This window comes from Gallinula chloropus, assembly GCF_964237585.1.
Source record: "Gallinula chloropus genome assembly, chromosome: 2".
Taxonomy (NCBI): Eukaryota; Metazoa; Chordata; class Aves; order Gruiformes; family Rallidae; genus Gallinula; species Gallinula chloropus.
The window spans coordinates 1641389-1660475 of NC_140086.1; the positions used below are offsets into that span (position 1 = coordinate 1641389).

The 19087-nt window shown below is 61.3% G+C and overlaps 1 protein-coding gene across 2 annotated transcripts; it reads left to right on the plus strand.

Annotated features, from left to right (window-relative positions):
- The first annotated feature begins 6361 nt into the window (after positions 1-6361).
- Positions 6362-18877, plus strand: NAPRT (nicotinate phosphoribosyltransferase). 2 transcript variants are annotated; one of them, XM_084260537.1, is made up of 13 exons: positions 6362-6551; positions 11215-11342; positions 11453-11535; positions 12495-12625; positions 12702-12817; positions 14327-14520; positions 14691-14831; positions 15035-15119; positions 15417-15497; positions 16749-16851; positions 16953-17110; positions 17368-17475; positions 17623-18877. In XM_084260537.1, exons 1-13 carry the CDS (start codon positions 6365-6367, stop codon positions 17680-17682), a joined length of 1575 nt encoding a protein of 524 aa, XP_084116663.1. In that variant the 5' UTR covers positions 6362-6364; the 3' UTR covers positions 17683-18877. The 2 variants fall into 2 exon arrangements, with proteins under 2 accessions (XP_084116663.1, XP_084116664.1); XM_084260538.1 differs by lacking the exon at positions 17623-18877 and adding an exon at positions 17206-17239 and having other exon boundaries at positions 17368-17447.
- The last annotated feature ends 210 nt before the right edge of the window (positions 18878-19087 follow it).

Here is a 19087-nt window from a genome sequence, read left to right on the forward strand (position 1 = left end):
GGTTTGGGTGGTGGGTTTTCTCTTGTCAAGTCCAGCTCCTCTTCTGGGGGATGTTCCCCTTCCTTATCCCCATCATAAAGGGAAAGGCCTTGGGACTATGGGATGGCAGGATCTACAACCAGGTAGGCTGATTTGACAGAGGTTAAACCCCCCCCTCATGTTCCAGCTGACCTCAGATTGCTCTGGGTGGCTGCACTCAACCCCTGAGTGAGGTTCCATCAGGTGTTAGATCATGGCCAGGTCTTCTGGGTGGCTGGAGGTGGCTGTGCTTAACCCCTGAGTGAGGTTCCATCAGGTGTTTGATCATGGCCAGGTCTTCTGGGTGGCTGGAGGTGGCTGTGCTTAACCCCTGAGTGAAGTTCCATCAGGTATTTGATCATGGCCAGGTCTTCTGGGTGGCTGTGCTTAACCCCTGAGTGAAGTTCCATCAGGTATTTGATCATGGCCAGGTCTTCTGGGTGGCTGTGCTTAACCCCTGAGTGAAGTTCCATCAGGTATTTGATCATGGCCAGGTCTTCTGGGTGGCTGGAGGTGGCTGTGCTTAACCCCTGAGTGAGGTCCCATCAGGTGTTTGACCATGGCCAGGTCTTTGTGATCTTCAGGAACAGAATTAAGACTCAAACTGGAGTCAAGTCACTTTATTTGACCCACAAAAAGTGTGCAAGAGAACGGGGAGAGAAAGAGGAGAGGGGGGAAGAGAGAGCAATAGCTACCACCATGGAGATCTGCAGCATCCCAGCAGTCCCATGTCTTCAGATCCAGTGGGGGAACGTTCCCTTTGATGTCTTCAGGTGAGGGAATGTTCCCTTTCATCTTTCTTGGCTTTGTTGGGCTTGCTTCTTGAGTGTTACCTCCTTCCATAGTCAATAAGTCCTTTGGCATGGCCACAGCTTCCACCTGGCTGTGGGACACATGCCTATTGCCATCTCTAGAGGGTCCCCAAAAGTTCAAGAGGGTCTGAGCCCCCTCAAGAAGGTCTGAGCCCCCTCAAGAAGGTCTGAGCCCCCTCACTGTTGGTCCTTCAGTTGACCCTGGGTCTGGGCACGTGTGCAGAGGACTTGGGATACATGTTGTGAGATAAACCACTCTGAGATAAGCAAGATCAGAGAGTTGTAGGGGTTGGAAGGGACCTCCAGAGATCATCAGGTCCAACCCCCCTGCCAAAGCAGGGTCCCTAGGACAGGTCACACAGGGAGACATCCAGATGGGGCTGGAATATCTCCAGAGAAGGAGACTCCACACCCCCTGGGCAGCCTGTCCCAGGGCTCCCTCACCCTCACTGGGATAAAGTTCTTCCCCAGATTGGGGGGGAACTCCCTGTGCTCCAACTTGAGCCCATCACCCCTTGTCCTGTCCCCACAAACACTGAGCAGAGGCTGCCCATGTCCCCCTGTGTCCCACCCTTCAGCTATTGATCCCCAGTGATCAGATCCCCTCTCAGGCTTCTTCTCTCCAGGCTGAACAGCCCCAGCTCCCTCAGCCTTTCCTCCCAGGGGAGATGCTCCAGGCCCTTCAGCATCTCCATGTCCCTCCTCTGGACTCTCTCCAGGAGATCCCTGGCTTTTCTATCCCAGGGAGCCCAGCACTGGACACAACACTCCAGGTGGGGCCTGACCAGGGCAGAGCAGAGGGGGGAAAGATGTGTATCCATCCCTGATGGGTGGAATTCACTCTGGGTGTCATGGGGATGAGGTTTTATGGTGGTTGAGAGAGAAGAAAAGGGGAGGAGAGTAGGAGAGAAGAAAGGGGGGGGGGGGGGTGTGACATTCCAAACCCTTGGCACAGGTTGTGTGTCACAGGGCTGGAGGCCAAGGTCCACGTTGCACAAAGAACACTGAGCAGATCAGTGGTGCTGGGGGGTGGCTCTGCAGGCACTGGGTGGAGCTGGAGCAGCACCCACCACCCAAGTGATAATCAGTGTTAGGGGTTGGAAGGGACCTCAAGAGATCATCTAGTCCAACACCCCTGCTGGAGCAGGGTCAGCCAGACTAAATCCCACAGGAATAAGTCCAGGAGGGGGTTGGATGTCTCCAGAGAAGGAGACTCCACAACCTCTCTGGGCAGCCTGTCCCAGGGCTCTGTCACCCTCACAGGGCAGAAGTTCCTCCTTATGTTCACATGGAGCTTCCTCTGCTCCAGCTGCACCCACTGCCCCTTGTTCTGTCACTGGACATCACTGAGCAGAGCCCAGCTCCATCCTTCATCCTGGGGAGTATGAGAAGGGGGGTGGTTAGTAGGTCAAGAGAGGTCCTTCTCCCCCTCTGCTCTGCCCTGGTGAGACCCCACCTGGAATGTTGTGTCCAGCTCTGAGCCCCTCAGCTCAAGAAGGACACAGAACTCCTTGGAAGAGCCCAGCACAGGGTGACCAAGGTGATGGAGGGAGTGGAACCCCTTCCTTATGAGGAGAGGCTGAGGGAGCTGGGCCTCTTCAGCCTTGAGAAGAGGAGCCTGAGGGGTGACCTTATCAATGTCTTGATATGGGTGTGCAGTGTCCCATAAAACTGGTCCCAGGAGCTGCCCCATGTTCCCTGTGTCCTGTTATAGAATGGGATAGGTTGGAAAGGACCTTTTGAGGTCATCCAGTCCAACCCCTGCAGTGAGCAGGGACATCTTCACTAGAGCAGGTTCCTCAGAGTCCCATCAAGCCTGACCCTGAATATCTCCAGGGATGGGGTCTCCACCACCTCTCTGGGCAACCTGTGCCAGGGATCCACCACCCTCATATTGAAGAACTTCCTAAAATCCAACCTAAATGTCCCCTTTTCCAGTTTAAAACCACCCCCCTTGTCCTGTCACTCCACAGTTCTTCTCCAGCTTTCCTGTAGGCACCTTTCAGGGGCTTGTAGGTCACTCTAAGGTCCCCCTGGAGCCTTCTCCAGGCTGAACAAGCCCAACTCTCTCAGCCTGGCTTCCCAGCAGAGCTGCTCCAGCCCTCTGATCACCTTTGTGACCTCTGGCCACTCCAACAGGTCCCTGTCCTTGTGTTGAGGGCTCCCAAGCTGGACACAGCACCCTGTGTCCCTTGTACCATCACAGCTGGTGTCCTGGGCACCCCTGTCCTCTTCCGTGGCTGGTGTCACCTGGGTCTGGGGGGTCTGGGTGCTGCTCCCCCCCCAACTGTGTGTCCCTGGAGACCCCAGTGTCCCATGTGCCCTGTGTGCCTGGAGCTGCCCCATGCTGTGTGTGCCATGTGCCTGGTGGCCCATGTGCTGCCACCCCTGGTGTCCTGGCACAGCTGGGACCACGTGTGTCTTGTGCCCTGTGTCCCCTTCACACTGTCATCCCTGGTGCCCTCTGTCCTTTGTCCTCTGGGTGTCACCATCCCTGGTGTCCTGTGTCCCCTGTATCCCATGTCCTGCCATCCCTGGTGCCCTGTGTCCTGCCAGCCCTGTGTCCCATGTTCCCTGTATCCCATGTCCTGCCATCCCTCTGTGTCCCCTGTGTGTCCCCATCCCCATGTGCCCCATATCCTCTGTGTCCTGCCACCCCTGTGCCCCATGTCCCCTGCATGCCATGTCCTGCCATCCCTCTGTGTCCCATGTGTGTCCCCATCCCCATGTCCCCTGTATCCCCATGTCCTGCCATCCCTGTGTCCTGTGTTCCCCATCCCCATATGCCCCATATCCCGTGTCCTGACATCCCTATGTCCCATGTCCCCTGTATCCCCATGTCCTGCCATCCCTGGTGCTCTGTGTCCTGCCAGCCCTGTGTCCCATGTCCCCCGTATCCCATGTCCTGCCACCCCTGTGTCCCCTGTGTGTCCCCATCCCCATGTCCCCTGTATCCCTACGTCCTGCCATCCCTGTCCCCTGTATCCCCCACAGCCCTCATGTCCTGCCATCCCTGTGTCCCCCACCCCTGTCCCCCATATCCCCTGTGTCCTCTGTATCCTGCCATCCCTGTGTCCCCCACCCCTGTCCCCCCATATCCCCTGTATCCTGCCATCCCTGTGTCCCCCACCCCTGTCCCCCCATATCCCCTGTATCCTGCCATCCCTTTGTGCCCCGTGTGTGTGTCCTGCATCCCATATCCTGCTACCCCTTGTATCCCGTGTGTGTCCCCCCATTCCCGTGCCCCCCATCCCCCATGTCCTGCCATCCCTGTGTCCCCTCTATGTGTCCCCCACCCCTGTCCCCCATATCCCCTGTCCCCCCTGTATCCTGCCATCCCTGTGTCCCCCAACCCTGTCCCCCCATATCCCCTGTCCCCCCATATCCCGTGTCCCCTGTGTCCTGCCATCCCCGTGTCCCCTGTGTCCTGCCATCCCTCGTATCCCCCATGTGTCCCCCCCTCCATCCCCGTGTCCCCCCCTCCATCCCCATGTCCCCCATATCCCCTGTCCTTCCACCCCTGTGTCCCCATCCACGTGTCCCATGTCCCTGTGCGCTGCCCCCCCTCTGTGCCCCCCGTGTCCCCTGTGTGTCCCCCCCTGCCCGTATCCCCCTTACCCGGCCACCCCTGTGTTCCCGTGTGTCGCCCCCACCTCCCCATGTCCCGTGCCCCCGGTGCGCTCCCATCCCCCCTCCCCCGTATCCCTCGCACCCCCTTCCCAGCGAGCCCCCCATTTCCCCCCACCCCTCCCGTCCCGTCCCGTCCCCCCATCCCCTCCCACACCCCCCCCCCCCCCCCCCGGTGCCTCCTGTCCGGACCCATCCCGTCCCCCTCATACCCCCCTCCCGGTCCCTCCCACCCCCGCCCCGTCCCGTTCCCCCCCATAAACCCCCCCACACCCCGCCCACGGTCTCTCCCGCGTCCGCCCCGTCCAGACCCAGCCCGTCCCCCCCCATATCCCCACCCCCCGCCCCGTCCAGACCCAGCCCGTCCCCCCCCATATCCCCAACCCCGCCCCGTCCGGACCCATCCCGTCCCCTCCCTCCCCCATCCCGTCCCCCCCCCCCCCATTCTCCTCCCTTCCCGCTCCCCGCCCACGGTCCCTCCCACCCCCGTCCCCCCCCATATCCCCCTTTCCCGCCCCCTGCCCACGCTCCCTCCCACCCCCGTCCCCCTCGACATCCCCCTTTCCCTCCCCTCTCCTGCGTCCGCCCCGTCCAGCCCCATCCCGTCCCCTCCCTCCCCCATCCCTTCCCGCCCCCCGCCGGCGGTCCCTCCCACCCCCGTCCCCCCCCACATCCCCCTTTCCCTCCCTCCCCCGCCGCGTCCGCCCCGTCCAGCCCCATCCCGTCCCCCCCCACCATTCCCCTCCCTTCCCGCCCCCCGCCCACGGTCCCGCCCCCATCCCGTCCCCCCCCTCCCGCCCCCTGCCCACGGTCCCTCCTACCCCCACCCCATCCGGACCCATCCCGTCCCCTCCCTCCCCCATCCCGCCCCCCCCCCCCCATTCCCCTCCCTTCCCGCCCCCCGCCCGCGGTCCCTCCCACCCCCGCCCCCCTCCACATCCCCCTTTCCCTCCCCTCTCCCGCGTCCGTCCCGTCCAGACCCATCCCGTCCCCTCCCTCCCCCATCCCGTCCCGCCCGCGGTCCCTCCCACCCCCGTCCCCCCCCCCATATCCCCCTTTCCCTCCCCCCTTCCCCCGCGTCCGCCCCGTCCGGACCCATCCCGCCCCCCCCATATCCCCACGCCCGCCCCGTCCGGACCCATCCCGCCCCCCCCATATCCCCACCCCCCGCCCCGTCCGGACCCATCCCGTCCCCTCCCCCGTCCCGTCGCCCCTATTCCCCCCCCCACCCCTTCCCGCCCCCCGCCCACGGTCCCTCCCCCTCCCGTCCCCCCCCACATCCCCCTTTCCCTCCCCCCCTGCGTCCGCCCCGTCCAGCCCCAGCCCGTCCCTTCCCTCCCCCATCCTTTCCCCCTCCCCGCCCACGGTCCCTCCCCCTCCCGTCCCCCCCCACATCCCCCTTTCCCTCCCCCCCTGCGTCCGCCCCGTCCAGCCCCATCCCGTCCTCTTCATTATCCCCCCCCTCCTGCCCCCCGCCCACGGTCCCTCCCTCCCCCACCCCATCCGGACCCATCCCGTCCCCCCCATTCCCCCCCCTCCCGCGGTCCCTCCCTCCCTCGCCCCGTCCGGACCCATCCCCCCCTCCCTATTCCCCTCCCCTCCCTTCCCCCTCCCCGCCCACGGTCCCTCCCACCGCCGTCCCCCCCCACATCCCCCTTTCCCTCCCCTCCCTCCCCCGCCCCGTCCCGTCCCCTCCCTCCCCCATCCCGCCCCCCCCCCCATTCCCCTCCCTTCCCCCTCCCCGCCCACGGTCCCTCCCACCCCCGTCCCCCCCCACATCCCCCTTCCCCTCCCTCCCCCGCCCCGTCCAGCCCCATCCCGTCCCCCTCCCTCCCCCGTCCCCATCCCGTCCCCATCCCCGTCCCCGCCGCCGCTCCCAGGCTGCCCCGCGGCGGCCCGCCGGGGCCATGGCGCCTCTGGCCGACCTGTACCAGCTCACCATGGCCTACGGGCACTGGCGGGCCGGGCGGCAGCGCGTCCCCGCCGCCGCCGAGCTCTTCTTCCGCCGCGGGCCCTTCCGAGGCGCCTTCGCGCTGGGCGCCGGCCTGGCCGAGGCTCTGCGCTGCCTCCGCGCCTTCCGCTTCTCCGCCGCCGGTGCGTGGGGACGGGGGACGGGGGTGAAGGGGGAGAGGGGGGGGGAACCCCTCAGGGGGACCCGCAGGAGAGATGGCGGGGGGGGTGAAGGGGGATAGAGGGGACCTGAGGGGCTGGGGGATCCTTCAGGGAAGAGCTGGTGGGGACAGGGGGGAGTGGGACAGGTGGAGGGGACGGGGATGTCCCTTCGGTGGGGTCAGGAGAAGCCCTCAGGGGGGACAGAGACGTCTCTTGGGGGGACCCTTCAGGAAGAACTGGGGGGTTGGAGGGGACAGGGGGGAGTGGGACAGCTGGAGGGGACAGGGATGTCCCTTCAGTGGGGCCAGGAGAACCCTCAGCGGGGACAGGGACATCTTTTGGGGGGACCCTTCAAGGAAGAACATGTGGGTTGGTGGGGACAGGTGGAGGGGACAGGGAATGTCCCTTCAGTGGGGACCAGGAGAACCCCTCAGTGGGGCCAGGAGAAGCCCTCATTGGGGACAGGGACATCTTTTGGGGGGACCTTTCAAGGAAGAGCTGGTGGGTTGGTGGGGAGAGGGAGGTCCCTTAAGTTGGGGGTGGGAGAGGGAGTGGGACAGCTGGAGGGGACGGGAATGTCCCTTCAGAGGGGATCAGGAGAAGCCCTCAGTAGGGTCAGGAGAAGCCCTCAGTGGGGATAAGGACATCTTTTTGGGGGGACCCTTCAGGAAGAACTGGGGGGTTGGTGGGGACAGGGATGTCCCTTTAGAGGGGACCAGGAGAAGCCCTCAGTGGGGACAGGGACATTTTTTGGGAGGACCTTTCAAGGAAGAGCTGGTGGGTTGGTGGAGACAGGGAGGTACCTTAAGGGTGGAGGAGGGGGAGAGTGGGACTGCTGGAGGGGACGGGGATGCCCTCAGTAGGGTCAGGAGAAGCCCTCAGTGGGGCCAGGAACATATTATGGGGGTACAGGAAGGGCTGAGAGGACTTGGGAAGCACAGGGACAGCCCTCAGAGGGACCAGGGGGGTCCTTCAGGGACACTTGGTGGGGACAGGACACAAACAGCCCTCAGGGGAACTTGGGGAGACACTGGGACATCCTTTGGGGGGGTCCCTCAGGGACACTTGGTGGGGACAGGACATGAGAGGCCCTCAGGGAGACTTGGGGAGACACTGGGACATCCTTTGGGGGGTCCTTCAGGGACACTTGGTGGGGACAGGACATGGACAGCCCTTGGGAACTTGGGGAGACACTGGGACATCCTTTGGGGGGTCCTTCAGGGACACTTGGTGGGGACAGGACATGAGCAGCCCTCAGGGGAGCTTGGGAGACACTGGGACATCCTTTGGGGGGTCCTTCAGGGACATGTGGTGGGGACAAGACACAAACAGCCCTCAGAGAAGCTTGGGAGACACTGGGACATCCTTTGGGGGGTCCTTCAGGGACATGTGGTGGGAACAGGACATGAGCAGCCCTCAGGGGAAAGTGGGAGACACTGGGACATTCTTTGGGGGGTCCTTTGGGGACACTTGATGGGGACAAGACATGGACAGCCTTTGGGAACTTGGGAGACACTGGGACATCCTTTGGGGGGTCCCTCAGGGACACTTGATGGGGACAGGACATGAGAGGCCTTCAGGGAGACTTGGGGACACACTGGGACATCCTTTGGGGAGTCCTTCAGGGACACTTGGTGGGGACAGGACACAAACAGCCCTCAGGGGAACTTGGGGAGACACTGGGACATCCTTTGGGGGGTCCTTCAGGGACACTTGGTGGGGACAGGACATGGACAGCCCTTGGGAACTTGGGGAGACACTGGGACATCCTTTGGGGGGTCCTTCAGGGACACTTGGTGGGAACAGGACACGGACAGCCCTTGGGAACTTGGGAGACACTGGGACATCCTTTGGGGGGTCCTTAAGGGACACTTGGTGGGGACAAGACACAAACAACCCTCAGAGAAGCTTGGGAGACACTGGGACATCCTTTGGGGGGTCCTTCAGGGACATGTGGTGGGGACAAGACACAAACAGCCCTCAGGGGAAAGTGGGAGACACTGGGACATCCTTTGGGGGGTCCTTCGGGGACACTTGGTGGGGACAAGACATGGACAGCCCTTGGGAACTTGGGAGACACTGCGACATCCTTTGGGGGGTCCTTCAGGGACACTTGGTGGGGACAGGACATGAGAGGCCCTCAGGGAGACTTGGGGATACACTGGGACATCCTTTGGGGGGTCCTTCAGGGACACTTGGTGGGAACAGGACATGAGCAGCCCTCAGGAGAACTTGGGAGACACTGGGACATCCTTTGGGGGGTCCTTCAGGGACATGTGGTGGGGACAAGACACAAACAGCCCTCAGGGGAAAGTGGGAGACACTGGGACATCCTTTGGGGGGTCCTTCGGGGACACTTGGTGGGGACAGGGCATGGACAGCCCTCAGGGGAACTTGGGGAGACACTGGGACATCCTTTGGGGGGTCCTTCAGGGACACTTGGTGGGGACAGGACATGGGAAGCCCTTGGGAACTTGGGGAGACACTGGGACATCCTTTGGGGGGTCCTTAAAGGACACTTGGTGGGGACAAGACACAAACAACCCTCAGAGAAGCTTGGGAGACACTGGGACATCCTTTGGGGGGTCCTTCAGGGACATGTGGTGGGGACAAGACACAAACAGCCCTCAGGGGAAAGTGGGAGACACTGGGACATCCTTTGGGGGGTCCTTCGGGGACACTTGGTGGGGACAGGACATGGACAGCCCTTGGGAACTTGGGAGACACTGGGACATCCTTTGGGGGGTCCTTCAGGGACACTTGGTGGGGACAGGACATGAGCAGCTCTCAGGGGAGCTTGGGAGACACTGGGACATCCTTTGGGGGGTCCTTCAGGGACATGTGGTGGGAACAGGACATGAGCAGCCCTCAGGGGAAAGTGGGAGACACTGGGACATTCTTTGGGGGGTCCTTTGGGGACACTTGATGGGGACAAGACATGGACAGCCTTTGGGAACTTGGGAGACACTGGGACATCCTTTGGGGGGTCCCTCAGGGACACTTGATGGGGACAGGACATGAGAGGCCTTCAGGGAGACTTGGGGACACACTGGGACATCCTTTGGGGAGTCCTTCAGGGACACTTGGTGGGGACAGGACACAAACAGCCCTCAGGGGAACTTGGGGAGACACTGGGACATCCTTTGGGGGGTCCTTCAGGGACACTTGGTGGGAACAGGACATGAGCAGCCCTCAGGGAGACTTGGGGAGACACTGGGACATCCTTTGGGGGGTCCTTCAGGGACATGTGGTGGGGACAAGACACTAACAGCCCTCGGGAGAACTTGGGAGACACTGGGACATCCTTTGGGGGGTCCTTCAGGGACACTTGGTGGGGACAGGACATGGACAGCCCTTGGGAACTTGGGGAGACACTGGGACATCCTTTGGGGGGTCCTTCAGGGACACTTGGTGGGAACAGGACACGGACAGCCCTTGGGAACTTGGGAGACACTGGGACATCCTTTGGGGGGTCCTTAAGGGACACTTGGTGGGGACAAGACACAAACAACCCTCAGAGAAGCTTGGGAGACACTGGGACATCCTTTGGGGGGTCCTTCAGGGACACTTGGTGGGGACAAGACATGGACAGCCCTTGGGAACTTGGGAGACACTGGGACATCCTTTGGGGGGTCCTTCAGGGACACTTGGTGGGGACAGGACATGAGCAGCTCTCAGGGGAGCTTGGGAGACACTGGGACATCCTTTGGGGGGTCCTTCAGGGACATGTGGTGGGGACAAGACACAAACAGCCCTCAGGGGAAAGTGGGAGACACTGGGACATTCTTTGGGGGGTCCTTCGGGGACACTTGGTGGGGACAAGACATGGACAGCCCTTGGGAACTTGGGGAGACACTGGGACATCCTTTGGGGGGTCCTTCAGGGACACTTGGTGGGAACAGGACATGAGCAGCCCTCAGGGAGACTTGGGGAGACACTGGGACATCCTTTGGGGGCTCCTTCAGGGACATGTGGTGGGGACAAGACACAAACAGCCCTCAGGGGAAAGTGGGAGACACTGGGACATTTTTTGGGGGGTCCTTCGGGGACACTTGGTGGGGACAAGACATGGACAGCCCTTGGGAACTTGGGAGACACTGGGACATCCTTTGGGGGATCCTTCAGGGACACTTGGTGGGGACAAGACACAAACAGCCCTCGGGAGAACTTGGGAGACACTGGGACATCCTTTGGGGGGTCCTTCAGGGACACTTGGTGGGGACAGGACATGGACAGCCCTTGGGAACTTGGGGAGACACTGGGACATCCTTTGGGGGGTCCTTCAGGGACACTTGGTGGGAACAGGACATGAGCAGCCCTCAGGGAGACTTGGGGAGACACTAGGACATCCTTTGGGGGGTCCTTCAGGGACATGTGGTGGGGACAAGACACAAACAGCCCTCAGGGAAATTTGGGAGACACTGGGCCATCCTCCAGTACAACACTCCCAGGCGACTTGAGGGGCTCCTAGGGCTGCATCACCCCCTACCTCACCACATCTCTGAGGTGGAGGACTGGGAGGTGCCCCCACCCTGTCCCCAGCATGGAGGTGGCTCTGTCCCTCCAGCCTGACCTGTGCCATGTGGGACCATGGGCTGGGGAACCACCCAACCCTGGTGCCTGCTGAGCTCTGCCCACCCCCCAGACGTGGCGTACCTGCGCTCTGTCCTGCCCAGCACCACAGAAGACGCCTTCTTCGAGTACCTGGCCAACCTGGACACCTCGGAGGTGACAGTCTCAGCCATACCAGAGGGCTCAGTCGTCTTCCCCAGGGTGGGACATGCTTGGTACCCTCTCCTCTCCTTCAGAAGGGCTTTTGGGGCTGTCAGCATCCAGGTCCCCAAGGTGGAGAAGGGGGTGTGACAACCCAGCTGTCCCCACAGGTCCCGTTCCTGCAGGTGAAGGGGCCGCTGTTGGTGGTGCAGCTGCTGGAAACCATGTTGCTCTGCTTGGTCAACTATGCCAGGTAGGGACACGTCCCACTCTGGTCCCCAAACTGCTGGGGGGTCACATCCAGCTCCAGGGTGCCAAAGCCTTCCGAGGTCCATGGTTGTCCCAGCCACGTCCCCACGTGTTGGCTGTGGAGGGGAGAATGGGCCTTGGAGTCCCTTAGCTGTGGGCTGGCCTCATGCCCAGCCTGGTTTGCTGGGGGATGGGGATGGGTTGGGATGGGGATGGGATAGGGATGAGATGGGGATGGGATGGGAGGGGGATGGGGATGGGATTGGGACGAGGATGGGATGGAGACAGGATGGGATGGGGATGGGAGGAGATGGGGATGGGGATGGGATGGGATGGGAGGAGGATGGGATGGGATTGGATGGGGATGGGATTGGGACGAGGATGGGATGGAGACAGGATGAGATGGGGATGGGTTGGGATGGGGATGGGAGGAGATGGGGATGGGGTGGGAGGAGGATGGGATGGGATTGGATGGGGATGGGATGGGGATGAGGATGGGATGGAGACAGGATGAGATGGGGATGGGATGGGATGGGATGGGATGGGATGAGGATGGGATGGAATGAGGATGGGATGGGGATGGGATGGGATAGAGATGGGATGGGATGAGGATGGGATGGAGACGGGATGGGATGGGGATGGGATAGGTTGGGATGGGGATGGGATGAGATGGGATGGGGATGGGATGAGATGGGATGGGGATGGGGACGGAGATGGGGTTGGGATGGGTGAGATGGGGATGGAGATGGGGTTGGGATGGGGATGGGATGGGGACAGGATGCAATGGGGATGGGTTGGGATGGGGATGGGGATGGGATGGGGACAGGGATGGGGATGGGTTGGGATGGGGATGGGGATGGAATAGGGACAGGGATGGGGATGGGTTGGGATGGTCTGGGGATTGGGATGGAGATGGGATGGGGTGGAGATGGGATGGGATGTTCTGTCCCTTCCTTCCCCCAGCCTGGTGGCCACAAACGCCGCCCGCTTCCGGCTCCTTGCTGGCCCGGACATGAAGCTGATGGAGATCGGGCTGCGTCGAGCTCAGGGCCCAGACGGGGCCCTCTCAGCCTCCAAATACTCCTACATCGGGGGTGAGTGGTGCCCTGCGCCGTCCCACGGCCCCGCGGCCGCGCTGCCAGCCGTGCTCCCCACTCTCACCCCTCACAGGCTTCGACTGCACCAGCAACATCCTGGCTGGGAAGCTCTACGGCATCCCGGTGCGCGGCACCATCGCCCACTCCTTCATCATGGCCTTCACCTCGCTGGAGGAGGTGCAGCCGCGGGTGAGCAGCGGGCTGGGGATGGGATTGGGATTGGGATTGGGATGAGGATGGGATAGGAGGGGTTGGGGATGGGGGTGAGGATGGGAGGGGGATGGGATGGATAGGGATGAGGATGGGGATTGGGATGGGGATGAGTTGGGATGAGGATGGGGATTGGGATGGGGATGAGTTGGGATGAGGATGGGGATGGGATAGGATGGGTTGGGGATGGGGATGAGGATGGGAGGGGGATGGGATGGATAGGGATGAGGATGGGGATTGGGATGGGGATGAGTTGGGATGAGGATGGGGAGGGATGGGGATGGGATAGGATGGGTTGGGGATGGGGATGAGGATGGGAGGGGGATGGGATGGATAGGGATGAGGATGGGGATTGGGATGGGGATGAGTTGGGATGAGGATGGGGAGGGATGGGGATGGGATAGGAGGGGTTGGGATGGGGATGAGGATGGGAGGGGGATGGGATGGATAGGGATGAGGATGGGGATTGGGATGGGGATGAGTTGGGATGAGGATGGGGAGGGATGGGGATGGGATAGGAGGGGTTGGGGATGGGGATGAGGATGGGAGGGGGATGGGATGGATAGGGATGAGGATGGGGATTGGGATGGGGATGAGTTGGGATGAGGATGGGGAGGGATGGGGATGGGATAGGATGGGTTGGGGATGGGGATGGGGATGGGGATGGGAGGGGGATGGGATGGATAGGGATGAGGATGGGGATTGGGATGGGGATGAGTTGGGATGAGGATGGGGAGGGATGGGGATGGGATAGGATAGGATGGGGATGGGGATGAGGATGGGAGGGGGATGGGATGGATAGGGATGAGGATGGGGATGAGATGGGGATGGGGAAGGGATGAGGATGGGCTGGGATAGGGAGGGGATGGGATTAGGAAGGGATGGGATGGGGATGGGATGGATTGGGATGAGGATGGGATGGGGATGGGATGGGGGTGATGTGATGGGTTGGGATGGGGATGAGGATGGGCTGGGATGGGGGTAGGATGGGTTGGGGTTGGGATGGGGATGAGATGGGGATGGGGAAGGGAGGGGGTGGGTGGGATGAGGATGGGCTGGGCTGGGGATGGGGATGGGATTGGGATGAGGATGGGCTGGGGATGGGGATGGGATTGGGATGAGGATGGGATGGGGATTCAATGGGGATGGGTTGGGATGGGGATGGGATGGGATAAGGATGGGATGGGTGGGGATGAGGATGGGCTGGGATAAGGTTGGGGATGGTTGAGGATGGGGATGGAGATGGGATGGAGATGGGTGGGGATGGGGATGGAGATGGATTGGGATGGGGATGGGATGGGGAGGGATGGGTTGGGATGGGATAGATTGGGATGAGGATGGGGAGAGGATAGGGATCGGGATGGGATGGGGAGGGATGGGTTGGGATGGGGAGAGGATAGGGCTGGGGCTGGGCTGTTCTGCCCGTGCTCGTGCTCCCGATGCCACAGGATGCCATGGGGGTCTGTAATACCCATGTCCCCTGGGCAGGAGCTGCTGCCGCTGGCCGGAGGGGAACCAGTGGATCTCCTGGCCCTGGCTGAGTCCTGGCTGCAGAGGGTGTGTGAGCTGCTGCACACCCCAGCTGAGAAGACAAACCAGGGCGAGCTGGCTGCCTTTGTCTCCTATGCCATCACCTTCCCTCACGACTTCCAGGGGCTGCTGGACACCTACTGCGTCAGGAGGTCAGGACGTTGCTTGGGCACAGGGGACTCACGTCCCTCCTTCCTTGGTGGCTTTGAAGGAGAGCTGTTTCCTCCAGGTCCCATGGAGGGTTTAGACCATCTGCTGGACTTTCCCCCACGTCCCTGTCCCAGCAGGGAAGGGACACTGAGCTTCTCCTCACCCCTGCCAGGAGCGGCTTGCCCAACTTCTGTGCCGTGGCGCTGGCGCTGCACCAGCTGGGGTACCGGGCGATCGGGGTGCGTCTGGACAGCGGGGACCTGGCCCAGCAGTCCAAGGAGATCCGTGGAGTGTTCCGAGCCTGTGGTGCTCAGTGAGTGTCCCCCACACCAAGCCTGGGCTGGTTGCCACCAGTCCTCTGACCTCCCCACCTTGCTGGTCACTCAACATCATGTTCTACCAGGGAAAAAGCCTTGGTGGCTCAAAGGAGATGGGGGGGTGTGATGGAACCAAGGGGTTCCCCAAAGCCTACACCCCCATTCCTTCTCCATCACTCACTCTGCTGCTGCTCTCCAGCTTCCAGGTGCCCTGGTTTGAGACCATCCCCATCGCTGTCAGCAATGACATCAGTGAGCAGAGCCTGGTGGAGTTCAGCAGGGAGGTGAGGTGGCTGCTGGTCCAGGTTGGGATGTGGCTTTTGTGGGCACCACCAAAGTTTGGGGGGGTGTGTGGGTTGGGTAGGTCACCTGGGGGTTTCTCCCCAAGAAAGGAGAAGGTGTCTCCTTGGCTGTCAAAGAAAACAGGTGGCTTTGGGGAGGGACAGATGGACAGTGGTGGGCACCTTCATGCAGAGCATCCTCTGACCTACCTCCTGGCACTGGTTTTGGCCTATCCTGAAGAAGGAAAACCAGTGGCAGGACTGGGCTGTTGATGGTTGGTGTCTTCTCTGCTGCACCAGGGGAGTGAGATCAACGTGGTCGGCGTGGGGACGAACCTGGTGACGTGTCCCCTGCAGCCATCACTGGGTTGTGTCTACAAGGTGAGGGTGGCAGCTCTCTGCCCTGCTTGGTTTGGAGGGGTGAGGAGCTCCCTGGTTGCTTCCCAAGCTTTGCATGGCTGGGGGGGTGAAGAAGCAAAGGAGAGGTTCAAGCCCTGAGGGACACTGCTGTGAGGTCATCAGCTCACAGATGGGGTGGGTTGGAAGGGGCCTTAAAAGAGTGGCTAGTTGTGGGATGCCCTCTGCTAGCCCATGTTGCCCAAAGCTTCATCCAGCCTGACCTTGACCATTGCCAGGGATCCAGGGGAAGCCCCAGCATCTCTGGGTGACCTGGTCCAGTGTTTCACCACCCTCATCTTAACAAACATCTTCATGGACTCATAGAATTGTCTTGGTTGGAAGGTGGCTCTTTAGATCATCAAGCCCAACCATCACCTCAACCTGCCACCAACCACCAAACCATGTCCCTCACCACCACGTCTAATGGTCTTTTGAATCCCTCCAGGGATGGAGGCATCACCTCTTCCCTGGGCAGCCTGGTCCAACCCTCTCCATGAAGTTTTTCCTGTCCAATCTAAAGCCACCACCTTGCTTTCAGTTTAAGACCATTGTCCCATCACTACAGGTCCTGGTGAAACATCTCTGTCTTCCTCATAAGCCACCAGTCTCATGAGAGCAGAGCAGAGGTGAAGTCGTCCCCTCCTGGGGACCAGCAGACCTGTTGGTCACGCTGGTGGGGATGCAGCACAGGACACTGGTGGCTTTCTGGGTGCAGATTGCCAGGTCATGTCCCATTTTATTCATCCACCAGTAGCCCCAAGTCCTCCTCTGCAGGGCTACTGGTGGCCCATGTGCAGGACCTTGCACTTGGCCTTGTTGAGCTTCATATGGTCTCACTCCTCCAGCCTGTCAAGGTCCCTCTGGATGCCATCCCTTCCCCTCATGGGCACCACACCACTCAGCTGGTGGCATCTTGGATGTTTGTTGAAGGTGCAACTCAGTCCCACCAGCTGTGTCCTCCTCCTCCTCCTCCTTGGGCACAACAATCATGAGACCAGGACAAGGAGCTTGCAGGCAGGAGGAGGAGGAGGAGGCAGCTTGTCCAACTTTGGGGTGGCTTGAGGGTTGGGGTTTTGATGCTGTAGTCAGCTGGGTTGCATCACTGGGCTCTCCAGCACGTGGGGACACACTCAGAAGATCCAGAGCTCCTCACCATCCTCAGCCCAGGCACAAGCTGGTGGGTGTGTGCCTAAAAACCAAGGTGCCCATCTCCATAACCTCCTTGTCCTACAGCTGGTGGAGGTCAATGGCTCCCCATGCCTCAAGTTCACAGAAGATGAGGAGAAGATGACAATCCCAGGGACTAAGACCATCTATCGGCTCTATGATGCTGCTGGTGAGTTGGGTGTCGACCTGCATCCTCCTCCTGCTCCATGACCCTTCCCATGGTGTCCCACAGAGCTGCTGCCCCCCCCCCCTAACTTGCTATCCCTGCAGGTCACCCCTTCATGGACCTCATGGCCCTGGAAGAGGAGCCCTCACCCATTGCAGGCCAGGAGCTGGTGGTCCGTGTCCTGGGGCAGCTTGGTGAGACCAGTAAGGTGGTGCCCACCACTGTGGAGCCCCTCCAGCGTGTCTACTTCAGCCAAGGCCAGGTCAGGGCTGGTTCTCACCTTCTGGAGCTGGGAGGGGGAGGGGTCCTCCCTAATGTTGGGTGAAGGTCCAAGCCAGCATGGTGGTGTCTTGGCAGAATCCAAAGGGTTCAACAACTCCTCCTGTCAGAGGTGTGTCCCCCTGTCTCCACAACCACCTTGGGAACGTGGTGACGTTGGAGCCCAGCATGGAGCTGGCTTCTTGGGGAGCAGAGCTGGGGTGTCCATAGAGAGGTGGTCAGGCATCTCCCATCCCACAGGTGTGTGAGCCCCTGCCCAGCCTGGCAGAGGTGAGGAACCACGCGCAGATGTCCCTCAGCACGCTCAGCCCCGCTCACCGCCGGCTCCACGAGCCACAACCCTACCTGGTACGTCCACCATGGGCTCCCCACCCAACCCTGGGGGGGTTGTGACAAGCCATGGTGGCCCTGCTGTGGAGACACAAGCCATGGGGCTGTAGTCCTCCCATGGAGCTCCCACTCACTGTCCCTCTCCTGTCCCCACCCCTTTGCCAGGTGGCCATGACAGAGAGGTTGCACCGCGTCCTCGCTGCGCTGCAGAAGACCAGCCAGTGAGGAGGGGGGTGTCCCTGCTCCTCCCCCACCTTGTGCCACCCCATGGCACAGCCCTTGCCCAGGGGTGGCTCTTCTTCTGTGCTCTTTTGAAGACCAGGTGGCTTCATTGGGAATGAATGGTTCTAATGAGGAACTGGAAGAGCGCTCTGGGGTCCCAGCACCAAAACTGGGATGGGGCAGGTGGAGCTGGGAGGCAGCTGCCTGGGTCTTCTGGAAGAGACAGTCCTTCCCCACCCACCTTCTGTGGCTCCACATCTTCTGCCATGGTGCCACTGCCCACCTTGGTGGCCTTACCAACCCTGTGCCATCTCCTGAGGCACCACTGTCCACCTTGGTGGCCCTGCCAACCCTGTGCCATCTCCTGAGGCACCACTGTCCACCTTGGTGGCCCTGCCCACCCTGTGCCTTCTCCTGAGGCACCACTGTCCACCTTGGTGGCATCACCAACCCTGTGCCTTCTGCTGAGGCACCACTGCCCACCTTGGTGGCCCTGCCAACCCTGTGCCTTCTGCTGAGGCACCACTGCCCACCTTGGTGGCCCTGCCAACCCTGTGCCTTCTCCTGAGGCACCACTGTCCACCTTGGTGGCCTTACCAACCCTGTGCCATCTCCTGAGGCACCACTGCCCACCTTGGTGGCCTTACCAACCCTGTGCCATCTCCTGAGGCACCACTGCCCACCTTGGTGGCCCTGCCAACCCTCTGCCTTCTCCTGAGGCACCACTGCCCACCTTGGTGGCCCTGCCCACCCTTGTGCCTTCTCCTGAGGCACCACTGCCCACCTTGGTGGCCCTACCAACCCTCTGCCTTCTTGTGGTCATCAGCATCTGGTGGCCCCATCAGCTTCAACCCCCACTGAAACTCCTCAGTGGCACTAGAAGAGCCCAAGTCTTGAGCCCTGGGCCACCATGAAACAGAGGCCCACCATGGAAATGACCAACCCATCCCTCACCCACATCCCATGAGACATCCATGGCAGCTTCACCCTGTGCTTCCTGCTCTGGGCTTGGGCTCTGCAGCCACATGTTCCCTCTTTCCATGTACTCCCTGAGGGGTGAAGGGCAGCTTCAGGGTGAGCTCCAGGGTGATGTTGTCTAAGCTGGTGTTTCTAGAGGAAGGGTGGAGCTCATCATCTCTGCAATTAACTACTTCTTGACCAAAACCACCCCAAAATAAAGGTCTTTATCTGCTCTGGCTATGGCCAAGCCCTGTGACTGCCTTGGTCCTTCACAACACTCATCATCCTCAGCTTGAACATTCAGCATCCTTCACGTCATGGTTTATGACTAAAGAGGATCAGGGTGACCCCAGCAAGTGCCTCAGGACAATTTGGTGGCATCTGGTGACCCCAAGGCCAGTGAAACCCCCCTGGTAGCTCTGCTGGGGTTGGGAGGGTTGTCACTCCT

What these genes read in the sequence shown, in the direction of transcription:
- NAPRT (XM_084260537.1), top strand. Translation starts at nt 6,365, where the DNA reads ATGGCGCCTCTGGCCGACCTGTACCAGCTCACCATGGCCTACGGGCAC. An exon ending in CACTGGGTTGTGTCTACAAG is followed by an intron (nt 15,498 to 16,748) that starts GTGAGGGTGGCA and finishes CTTGTCCTACAG; the next exon opens with CTGGTGGAGGTCAATGGCTC. An exon ending in ACGAGCCACAACCCTACCTG is followed by an intron (nt 17,476 to 17,622) that starts GTACGTCCACCA and finishes CCCCTTTGCCAG; the next exon opens with GTGGCCATGACAGAGAGGTT.